This window comes from Ornithodoros turicata, chromosome 6 (assembly GCF_037126465.1).
Source record: "Ornithodoros turicata isolate Travis chromosome 6, ASM3712646v1, whole genome shotgun sequence".
Lineage (NCBI taxonomy): Eukaryota > Metazoa > Arthropoda > Arachnida > Ixodida > Argasidae > Ornithodoros > Ornithodoros turicata.
Window position 1 is genome coordinate 5,691,330 of NC_088206.1, and position 11,293 is coordinate 5,702,622.

The following is an 11,293-nucleotide window of genomic DNA, read 5'->3' on the forward strand; positions in this document are numbered from 1 at the left end:
TCCACGTAGTACCAGAACTTCCATTGGCTAGAAAGCGTGTTCAGCTGAACGAACCGGTATAGTTGAGGCACATGTTGAGTGCGTCAACGTGAACAATCTATGGTGCCCGTACACGGTGGATTATTGCGAACGGAACACGATAGCTGTCAATATATAATTTCTGTAAACTTGTGTAAGCACTTTGAATATCAGAAATAACTTTGTATAACGAAATTGTAACGAAAACTGTGCTCACGTGTCCACACTGTTGGAGGCAGAACTGTAACAGAGCGATGAAAGAAAGAGACCATGACATTGCATCCAAAAATATTTGTTCGCTACACAAAAGAGGTTCAGTGTGCTTGTTACCTGTCGTAGGTTCTCCACCGCAAGTCTTGAAGTCTTGCACAGACAATGGTGTTGTCAGCGCACTGGCACAGTTCGCATTCATCCTCACCTTCGAAGGTAGCACCTGGCTGCGAGTCAAGATGATAATGAAATAAAGATCACGAGAAGCGATAACTAAACGGAACAACAACAACAACAACTTTATTTTATGATGATGAATTCAATGGCGATGTTGTTGTTGTATTCGAATATCGAATCGAAACGATGTTCCTTCCAAACCGAATATATTCGAATACTTCCAAAGCTGCACACGTAAGGCCAAAAACGGGACAGAGATGTCATAAAACAAAGTGAGCTATTTCATGTTCTGATCCCTTTGAATATATCGCGTATACATGCTGTACACATGTTTATAACTATATACTATGTGCTGCATGTGTATCCGGTCCGGTTATGCGACTATTTGCTTTGTACTCGATTCCGTTTCTAACTACGGGCTTCGTACTTGCTTTGACTATGTGTCTATTCGCGTTGGTCTTAAAATAACTATTCCCACATGCTAGCTTTATGCTCGACGACAGTAACAGAAATGAAAGAAAAAGGATGCCTCCTTAAGGCGCACTAAACTGTAGGGACAGCGGCGTGCGGAGCGGGAACACTGCGAAAATAGGCGACCTAGGGGGAAGCGCAAAGGGATGTAGGGACGCCGGAGGGCGGACCGAGAATACAGCGGAAAGAGGAGGCATCCTTGAAGCGCGCTATGATCTAGAGACACCGGAGAACGGAGCGATAACACGGTGGAAAGAGAGGGCCTCCTTGAAGGCTCGAGGGACACTGGAGGACGATGCGAGAATACGGCACAAGGATGCGGCCACTTTTAAAGCGTATAGGAACACCGGAGGGTGGAACGAAAACACGGCGAAGATGGGGCCTCCTTGAAGTACACAAGTCTGTAGGGACACTGGAGGGCGAAGCGACAACACTGCGGAAGGGTACGACCTCCTTGAAGCGCACATGGCTCTAGGAACAGCGGAGGGCGCAGCGAGAATACGACGGAAAGAGGGGGCCCTTCGTGAAGCACACAGGTTGTAGGCGCGCCGGAGGGTGTAGCGAGTACGTGGCGGAAACAGGGGCCTTAAGTGGGGCTGAAGTGCACTAGGCTCTAGGGACACCGAAGGGCGGAGCGAGAACGCGGAGGAAAGAGGAGGCCTTCTTCAAGCGCACTGTAGGCTCTAGGGACACCGGAATGCGGGGTGAGAAGGCAGCGGACAGAGGAGGCCTCCTTGAAGTGCACTAGGCTCTAGGAACATCGGAGGGCGAAGTGAAAACGCGGCGGAATATCGGCCTCGTTGAAACGCGCTGGGCTGAAGGGACACCAGAGGGCTGGGCGAGAACGCGCCGGAAAAAGGGTGCACCCCTGAAGCGCACTGGGCTGTAGGGACACCAGGGGCAGAGCGAGAACGCGCCGGAAAAAGGGTGCATCCATGAAGTGCACTGGACTGTAGGGACACGAAGGGCGGAGGGTGAACGCATCGGAAAGGGGGGCTCTCTTGAAGCGCACTAGCGGCGCACATCGCAGAGACCAAACACAAAAAGATGCACTGCTGTCGCACACTTACCGCAACTACTGTGCCTTCGGGAGTTACACACGGGCACTGGTTGACTGGCACGCAGGTGTCCCTTGTCAAAACGAAGACTGCCTGGCTTGCACTCTTCGGTTGTGCATCCCTCATGCACTCGATGTCGTCACTGCAGTGACCTTTTTGGTACAGCTGGTAATGATAGTGGGGCGCATGTTTGGTCACATCGGACGCTGCACTCGCCCAACACTTCCTTCGGGGCATTCACCTTTGGAACAGAAATGTATGGCGTTTGAGAGCATATGCTAGGTGGAATTTTTAAAGTGTGCTGCTCTTTTCTATCGATGTATAGGTTTCGAGACCTGCTGAAGTATTTCTGGTAATTTAAATCGAGGTATCACGTATTTGTGTCAAAACTTTGTGTCTCACCTGGTACGGATGGCGTTGTAGGGACGATAGATGTTGTTGTTTCTTCTGTTTGCAGCGCAACAAAAAGAAGCAGTATGTAAGCATAGTTATCAGAATAACACGACGAAACCGTCGAAATAAAGCGTATGGTATTCTTTGCACCAACAGTAAGTTTCCTCTTAACCAAGTAAGTAAGTAAGTAAATACTGTCTGGGAAAAAAAGAAGAAGGAAAACAATCTAATCAAACCAAACCAAATCAAACTAGTGACCTACAGACGTGAGAGTTTCCAGGGTATCGAATTGGAGCGGAGGACATTTCACACATAAGCAATGTTACAAGTTATTAGTATTATCACTTAATAATGAGAATTACTTCAACCTAACATAAAGAGGAATGTCGAAGAGTGGAAAATTCGGCGACCCGGTGACGGTAGACTGAAGTAGCAACCTCATGTCGGGAGCCAACCATATTTCGAGCCGTGGCTGTTCTTCTATACTGGAATACAGAGAACAGTAGTAGAACAGTCTCTGTTCGAAATATCGGCGGCTCCCCACCCGAGGCTTCCGCTTAAAAAAAAAAAGAAAATATAAGATGCTGCATTGTTCGAGCAACTCAGGAAAAATTCCCGCTTTTTCAGCCTAATTCAGGCTGCTCAGGTGTGCTGTATAGTTCATGACTTTGAGCCATACTCTTGTTTTTTCCTATTTGGGTACTTCGGTAGGACTGAACGAATGTTCAGCGCTCAAGCGGTCACTCTCCGCGTCGCAAACATTCATCTGAAAGGTCCCTCCGTGATGAACAGACGTGCAAACACTCACAAATCCTCACGTCTTCCTATCCTAGTCTTCTACTCACCGCAGACGCAGCGTGCCCTAATCTCGAAATCTTGGCACGGGGGCTTGAGACATGTCAGTCCTGTGTATCGGTCGCATCTGACGTCGTCTCTTGCCTCGAAGGAGGGAATCTTTCCTTGCACTGTCCTGCACTCGACTGCCTCCACGTTGCGCAACGGACAGAACTTTGCCAGAGCTTGGATTGGTTCGCGCTCGTCGCCAAACTGTGTTGGTGAGAGGTTCTTGTAAATATTGGCAGCTCGTGCACACTATATGGAGATCTACTGACATCGTGACAGAACACGTCCTATCCTGCACATTGTCGAAATTGGGACGTCATCAGGTGACTGCTAGAGCGTCTCGTGTACAGGACCTTGCAAAAGTTTACGGAACACGCTCGCAGTGTATTTGCTCCTCGATACGACACCCTATCGGCGAGCGGAAATGGGTTTGTTTACTCGTTCAGAGGGATGCGCGAGTGCGGTGCTAGCAACACGTGGCGGTAGTTTCGATACGGCTTGAATGTGCTCTTAAGGTAGTTTGAATTGGTGTCGCTGCTGGCGCACTCCCCCACCCCTATATGAACGAGTGGACAAGCCCGCTTCCGCTTGCCGCGAGGGCGTCGCACTGGGGAGAAAATACAGATCTCGCGTGTTCCGTAAACTCTTGTCGGGACCTGTACCACAGTACAAAACGCACGAGAAAGTTTTTGGATGAAAAAAACTGTAGAACGTGGTGCTGTCCAAACGTCACTGGTGGGTGGTACGCTTAACTACATAGAACATTCCCTACTACTTACTTACTACAGCTATAACAAAAAAAAAAAAAAAGAAGAAAAAAGAAAGAACAGATAAACTTACCGTGTCTACTGGGTTGAACGTGCTGACCACTCTGTCCAGCCGTTGACTATGCATTCTTTTGCTCCCCCGCAGGGTACTCCAAGCAGTTCTTTTGACCACCATGGCAGAAGCTGTAAAGATATCAACAGTCACGAAACCTGGGAAATCTGGTATAACATAAGAACGTAAACGGTTTCTTAAACGTGTTTCGCAAACGCTTCCTTTGATGGCCCGTGTTTCAACGGATATTGAGTTTGCCCATTCCTTACACAGTCAGGCATTGGGTTCAGCGTAAGTTATTGGGCATCGCAGAAGCTTTCCTGGATAGACTCAGCAACGCCGTAGAAACTAAACATGGCCTGAACAGAGTGACGTACTCCTTAGGTGTCGCTATAATCGTAGCCGCGCTTTCTGTGACCGTAACCATGGGGGCGATTCACTCAGAGCCGCAAAGAGGGATGGCCTGTCCACAGGGGTGACCCGTATCCGCCATTTTTTGTAACTCCCTTCATGCGAGCGCTTGTGGCAAAACTGCCATCTTGTCCTGGTCGCACGTCATAGGCAACGTCATTTTTGAGGTCATGTGACTTTGTTTACATGTCGTCTTAGCGCTTGTCGACATATCTCCGCCCGCGTAAAGCCAAGATATGAAAGCATTTTGCCAGCGTAAACTACACGGCGCCTCTTCCGCGATATGATGGCCCATTTCTCCGTAGTATAAGTACATCGCAATCGCTGAGTGCGTCATAACGCGGGATCGTCATCACATCTTGGAAGTGGTCAACAGTACGAGGTCTTATGTGCAAATCTGCGCGCGTTTACGGCGAGTTTCATCGGACAAAAATAATTACCGATGTTGAAAGATGTTCAAAACGGCGGAGAGAAACTGCAAACGCATTCTTTACAAACGGTTTGGCCGCCGATCCTGGGTACGGCCATCTTTATAAGGTCACGTGTTTGTTGACGTTTGCTGTGACGTGTGGCCAGGACCTGCCTAGAATGGATTGCCTTCGTCCAGCACGCTTTAGTCTATGCATCAATACATTGGGAGGCACCTCGGTGAGCCACTCGTAGCAAGAGGCTTTATGTGCTGAAAGTTGTCCGCTGCGACTGTCTGAATGTCACGTTGGCTCTATATGTCTAGACATGTCTATCTGTCCGCGTAGCGAAGCAGTTAGAGGAGCCATCCTCTAATACAGACGGCGCTGTTTGTATTCAGGTATCTCGTCGTTGAAAGGTGAGTTTATGCCACTGTATAGTGTACCCTAAGGCAAAACAGGAAAAGAAGATGATTTCATACCAGGACACACAAGGATCCGGACTTGGCATCCGCTGCCCATCGCTGTAAACTTTGTCGCCGACGACGACGCAGTACTCTGGTTTGATTTCTTCGCAGTCTGTTATGGAATGCAAGTGTGGTCCGTCGCGTTCCTGTAGACCTGACCGGCTGGGCAGCGTGCGCGTTGGCAGCTCTTCCAGACACATGTCTGGTTCGGGACACGGTTCGGGAGTAAGGTTGTCGCACGACGGCTGCGGGCAGTGGCGACGCAAGCGGTATACTCGACGCACTTCTCGCATTGTACAGCTAAAGGGAAAGGGAAAGAGACAAACACGATGAAGACACAATGTCGTTGCGAGTGCAACTGGAGTATGTTTAGCTCCAAGTCTGTTGCATTTCATGCACGTCTGTTCCTTATTATAATCTTTTCCACACGTAACATGAAAAACGGTTAGGAGCAACTAATATTTATTCGAACAAGAACTTTCGTGCAAGAGACTGCACTTCTTCAGGTGACCTGAAGAAGTGCCTGAAGAAGTACCTGAAGAAGTGCAGTCTCTTGCACGAAAGTTCTTGTTCGAATAAATATTAGTTGCTCCTAACCGTTTTTCATGTTTACGTGAGTGATTCCCTCTTCGCGGGCTCCTTGACAGTGTTTATTTTTTTTCCCCTTTTCGATATATCTTTTCTGCTAGGGGTATGGGATTATATTATCTAGGACGTAGAAAAGTGAAACATCTGACAACCCCAACAACACCGAATATCCCCTGAAGGTACGACTAATGTCCTATGTACATCCTCAGGATATCCCGAGGATGTACGAATTCGTAAGGACATTATTTCACATCCAGAGGATATTCGATGTTGTCGGGGGAAGGTAGAAGGTGCGATAGGCTCGTGGGTGACGCTTCTTTCGGAGTAACGCCTAAAGAGGTTAAAGTTAACGTTCGGCTTCGCCTCTTTTTGTTTTTTCTTCATCATCATCATCATCTTCTTCTTTGTATCCTCTTTGTCATTCCATCTTCTCCTCAATTTGGATGTGTTCAGCTTTGCTGTTACTCACGCACCGATTTTTTCGTATTGGTACACTTCCACTACGATCAAAATATACATTCGCGTTCATTAGAGAAACCTAAGAGACTTTCTCAAAAACGAATTTATGCTGTCTCCCGCTTGTGGCTTAGCGCACAAGAAATCTCGCATAATGTCACAGGGGATACGGACGTCTAAAAACGTGACGGAAATTATAATTAGGGAGTGACTTTTTTCGGGTTAAACCGATTCCGCCCGGTTATCCCCCCCCCCCCGAACTAACCTCCAACCAGTTCGGGTTAAACCCGATTTCTCCCCGAATTCCAGTCACTATGAAATCCTCAAGTGACGTTCCACTGAAGACGAACAAAGGTCACCACGTGGAACACATGTAAGGTTGGGCAATTACGTTCCCAGTAATACACTCATGTCTGTCAACACTGTCTATGCCGTCGGGGATTACCGCTGGAAGGCACGATTCCGCAGAAAAAAAAAAGAGATTATAGGAAAGGACTTAACAGACAAGAGTAGAAACAAAAACACCCGATAATACCCGAAGGCACACTTATCGCCCGATTTCTCCCCGAATTACAGATCTAGAAATAGCGCCCGATTTTTACCCCCCGAATCTGAGAAAGGCATTTAACCCGAAAAAAGTCACTCCCTAATTATAATGTTAAAAGATCCATTGTCATAGACATCATCCATAAAGCATCGAACCTATAATATCCTTTCAAACCATGCGTTACGCGAAATTTGTTACCTATTCGCTCGGATTGAAAAAACGACATAACTCACGGCAGAGGTCTTGGGAGCGCCAACGTATGGGAGCACCGCGGTTGGCACACTCGTGGGCGTACGCCCCTATCGTTGTGCACAGACATTCGCAGTCCCCTCAATGTCGCAGCCACAGGTGTCGGATACACATCTGAATTGAGAAACGGCATATCGTGTAATTTGACATAGATACAAGCACCCGCTGATCCGGCTGGGCCTCACCTCTCGTAGTACGGCACAACATCGGCCACGCTGTGACAGGGTTCGAAGACATCCTCATAGAGGACACGACACTTCTTAACTGCCCATTGTTGCCGTTCGGGCTTGCAGATTTCGGGAGTAGGCTTGGCTGGCTCGCAGTAGTCGTACAGTTGCCAGGATGAAACGAATTCAGCCACGCTGGGCAGAACGGGGCCCTCTGCAGGACTTGGAACTCGTCCCTTGCCGTCGACATTGAAGTTGCCGCATAGACCTTGTACCTGCGCCGGTATTTGTCTGGTGTTCAACTGGTACTTTTAGTAGCATCATCAAGCACGGTTAAAGGACTGGGAGTGAGGCACCTACATGCTGAGTTAAATGCCTGTCGCATGTACAATGATCTATACTAAAAAAAGAAATCGGCTTCGTACCACGAAAACAATGTTCTGCGAAGTGGGTAAGCTATGTGATAGTAGTGATGTAGTACGGTCAAACTCCTTTAAAGCGAACACCTTTTTAACGAAAATACCACTACAGCAATTTTTTTTGCGGTCCCGCTGGAGCCCTATAGGTCCAATAATGGACATCCTTTTTAACGAAAATACCTTTACTGCGAATTTTTTTGCTGTCCCCTGAGTTTCGTTGTAAAGGAGTTTGACTGTACTATGAAACGGCTCCTATGTTACATTTGGTACAATGTTTTGTGCGAAACGTCATCACACTTGGGAAGTGGCCAATATCTGCCAACAGCTCCCACCCATAACGGTTCTCTTTCTTTCTTTCTTTCTTTCTTTTTGAGGGGGGTGGGTTATACCTAATACGCTAAACCCTCCTTATGACGAAATCGCTTTATTCGAAGTCTGACGCTGTCCTGGCCAAAGTACATGCGTCTCAAACCGGATTGTTCAAACTGTACTGCCAGCCAACTTCGCTTATAGCGAAGAGAGAACCCGATGAAATCCGTGTGGCAAATCCAGCTCGCGTCTTCTTCTCACTTTTTTCTCTTTTGTACCTAAATAACATGGCTGCCCTTGGTGCTCATCAAGATTTCCTTCCCTGGTTGAATACATTTTTGAAGACCCCCGCAGTGTTTCTGAGCGCCTCCGATGCCACTGTCGTTGTTTTCGTGGGATTTCCCTTGTATCGAACTGCCGCTTATATGGAATTTTCCCCAGTCCCGTTCACTTCGTTGTAACGGGGCTTTACTCCAGTTGAAGGAGATCCGCAACCAATGAAGTGGTGAGTATACCGTGTGTCCCAATTCACAATCGTGTATCGTAGTCGACAGTATTTATTTAGTTGTGCCTTAAATTAATCAATGAGATACGGCTAATTAGATAATTTTCAAAATATTGGTTTGAGAACAGAAGGTTGTCAACTGGAAAGTTGAAGGGCGCCGTAAGATACACTCCCCCCCAGGTGTTTCGATACAACAACATCATCATACGAGGGACGCATCATAGGCATGTATTAAAACGTTGAAGAAAACAAAAAGATACCACTTGCAACCTTGGCGCATTATCACGTGATGTTTCTCCTATTTTCTTCTTTTTTGTAGAAAAAAAAAGCACCTTGTCTGGGTAGTTCTGGTGGCGCTCTACAAATTAGCAACTGCAACTCACAACTGACAAGCAGTTTCTGCACTCAAATGAGGACGTAAAAGACAGACTGACACCATAAAACCGCTAAGTTCAACTGACTGTACTTATTCTAAAAACAGTGCAGGCTAAAAGTGTGGCAACAAACAATGAGTCATATTTCTCGTATTCTTAACCTGTAGTGCTTTTCACATAAATTTCGTCAGTTGTAAATTAGCAGTTGTGGTGTCAGCTAGTCTTTCCTCCCGTCTTTCTTGGCTGTTTGTTTTCATGAGACTATGTACCAACTAAACCCCATTTCCAACTGACGCCTCAGCCCCTAAAATCGGTATTTTAAAGGTTAGCTAACTAGTCTCTTCTTCATGAATTAGGCACAACGGAAAAAAAAAATACTAGCGCTTACGACACACGACTACTAGCAACTTTCAGTTTTGTTTCACTCATTAGACCGCTCCGTCTTGACAAAAAAAAAAAAAATAATAAACAAAAAATCTCGGTGCAATTTAGTTGGGCCACCATATGGAAACGTACCTTATCCTGCCACTCTGGTTCAGCTACTACGTACACTCTGCTCTGTCTGTCCCAGTAAACAGTGATGCCGTTTTGCAGGCGAAGCCACGACGAAAAGACCATCGGTTCTGATGCTGATCTTTGAGCTTTGGCTTAGTTGTGGGAACTGGGTAGGATTTAGTCAACGTCACAGCCTCCTCGCCTGTGAAACAACATAAGGGTGCGTCGATCACTCCATTTTTACCACTACACAGAAAATGAAATGTCAAGAGTGGTAAGTAACTATTAGAAACAAACAAGCAATACATGTAGGAAACAGTGGTATAAGGTCCAAGAATGCCTTGCGAGTTCTAACGTGTTTTCACACGTGCCCAAAGATTTTTTTTTCTCTCTCTCGTCGGAACTATTCAGGAAAATAATAAACATTCTGCAATTGCCATTGTTCCTAACGTGTCATCCACTCCGTCTGTTTTTTTTTCCTGGACGATGTCACTTAAAATTACCCTGTTGAAATAAGCTGGGTACTGGGAACGTGGTACAGAACTCGCGGACACCTTTTGCGTCCTGTCGGTAAAATACGAGGGGAACCAGTCTTTCGAATTGAGAAGTCAGTGAAGTGAGGTCATGAGTAAACCTAAGTCATTAAATGAGACCTCCATGTGGTGTAGCACCAATGCATGAATTTCGCTTTCAGATGTCCCACCACGGTTCTTCCATACTCGAAGGACCGTGGTCCCATGTTACGGACGGCTCTGCGTGCCTAACCTCTTCAGCGACGATGAAATGCAAGAGTGAAAGGAGGATGAGTGAGAGAGAGTGGCTGGCTTGTCCCTTCAGATGACGCACCCTGGAAGTCGTCTGAGAAGGCGTGCTAGCTTAGCTCAAATGGTAGAGCCCTGGACCGGCAATCCAGAAGACGTGGGTTCGAGTCCTACAGCTGGATAGCTAACCTTTCAGTGACTTTCATCTTTCATCGTTTAATTTCTTAGGCAGATGAGGCTTTGTATGTATTTTGTCCCTTCTATGTTGTTCCAGCCTCAGAACACCAGTTCTTTCATGTTCTTCAGCACACGGCACTATCATCGAAGCTGAACTAAGCTGTTCTTATCGTCACTTTTCGACGACGTTTTCTGTGTTCATCGCACTTCGAAGTTCCATCATATCATTTCAACATTTGCTGAGCATTTGAAATATTTGTGGAGCCATCCTCTCCTTCTTATTCTCCCCACCCCCACCCCAATCTCATCATCATCATCACCATCATTATTTACGGTTCTTCCTCACATGTTACATGTAAAAGGATGGACTTACCGAACGTAATGGTGACTGTCTTGGCGCACGACACGGCTGTCCCGCATTGCACATTCTGAAGAATGACCGCGAAGGAGTTCCGCGTCAGCCGAATGTCCGCGAACCAGGGTGTAGTCGGCAGACGCCCTCGAAGTCGTAGGTGACCTCGTCGAAAGTCTTGACGTGAGAATCTCCCCACACGGAGCATGTGGCCGAGCAGGGCGTTCCGGGACAGTTGAACGATCCGTACTCGCAGTGCTACGGGGAAGACAGGTTAGACACATTGGGCAATTTAAGAGTGGGGGGTACCCGAGCGCCCTGGGGACGCAAGAAAATAAGGACACGTGGTGCGCGTTCTTGGTACTGGACGTGCTGTCTGACATTCGGCGTGCCATTGCCACCTGGGGGACCACCTGGCAGTCGACATGCAATACTGTGCGTGGAGGCTCGAGCACCATGGTCATGGGCGTTCCCAGGATTTTTTTCAAGGGTTACAAAGTGCTTCCATTGGGGGGGGAGGACAAGCGTGCAAACCCCTTCTTTTCCTGAGGACGGACACTGCGGACTGTGCGAGTGTTAAGGGGTTATCATCTGAGAAAAATAATGACGATCTATGACTG

The 11,293-nt window shown here is 47.2% G+C and overlaps 3 protein-coding genes across 4 annotated transcripts in view; 1 reads left to right on the plus strand and 2 right to left on the minus strand.

Moving 5' to 3' along the window:
- Positions 1–10,789, minus strand: part of LOC135398935 (hemocytin-like) — a 70,921-nt gene extending 60,132 nt beyond the window's left edge. For both annotated transcript variants that reach the window (XM_064630508.1, XM_064630507.1), the window contains exons 1-11: positions 10,695–10,789; positions 9,405–9,585; positions 7,300–7,556; positions 7,099–7,228; positions 5,290–5,574; positions 4,011–4,120; positions 3,173–3,374; positions 2,337–2,381; positions 1,947–2,175; positions 349–455; positions 236–259 (exon numbers count right to left, since the gene is read on the minus strand). In XM_064630508.1, the coding sequence (XP_064486578.1) occupies positions 236–259; positions 349–455; positions 1,947–2,171 (356 nt within the window). In that variant the 5' untranslated portion in view covers positions 2,172–2,175; positions 2,337–2,381; positions 3,173–3,374; ... (4 more) ...; positions 9,405–9,585; positions 10,695–10,789. The remainder of the gene's footprint in view (positions 1–235; positions 260–348; positions 456–1,946; positions 2,176–2,336; positions 2,382–3,172; positions 3,375–4,010; positions 4,121–5,289; positions 5,575–7,098; positions 7,229–7,299; positions 7,557–9,404; positions 9,586–10,694) is intronic.
- Positions 1–11,293, plus strand: part of LOC135398939 (tRNA (guanine(6)-N2)-methyltransferase THUMP3-like) — a 283,535-nt gene that overhangs the window by 70,992 nt on the left and 201,250 nt on the right. The gene's annotated exons all lie outside the window — the stretch shown is intronic.
- The window catches only part of LOC135398732 (zonadhesin-like), a 55,724-nt gene continuing 47,595 nt past the window's right edge, over positions 3,165–11,293 (minus strand). Inside the window, exons 43-48 of the mRNA XM_064630115.1 lie at positions 10,695–10,931; positions 9,887–9,947; positions 7,300–7,556; positions 5,300–5,574; positions 4,011–4,120; positions 3,165–3,374 (exon numbers count right to left, since the gene is read on the minus strand). Coding sequence (XP_064486185.1) covers positions 3,165–3,374; positions 4,011–4,120; positions 5,300–5,574; positions 7,300–7,556; positions 9,887–9,947; positions 10,695–10,931 — 1,150 coding nt within the window. The remainder of the gene's footprint in view (positions 3,375–4,010; positions 4,121–5,299; positions 5,575–7,299; positions 7,557–9,886; positions 9,948–10,694; positions 10,932–11,293) is intronic.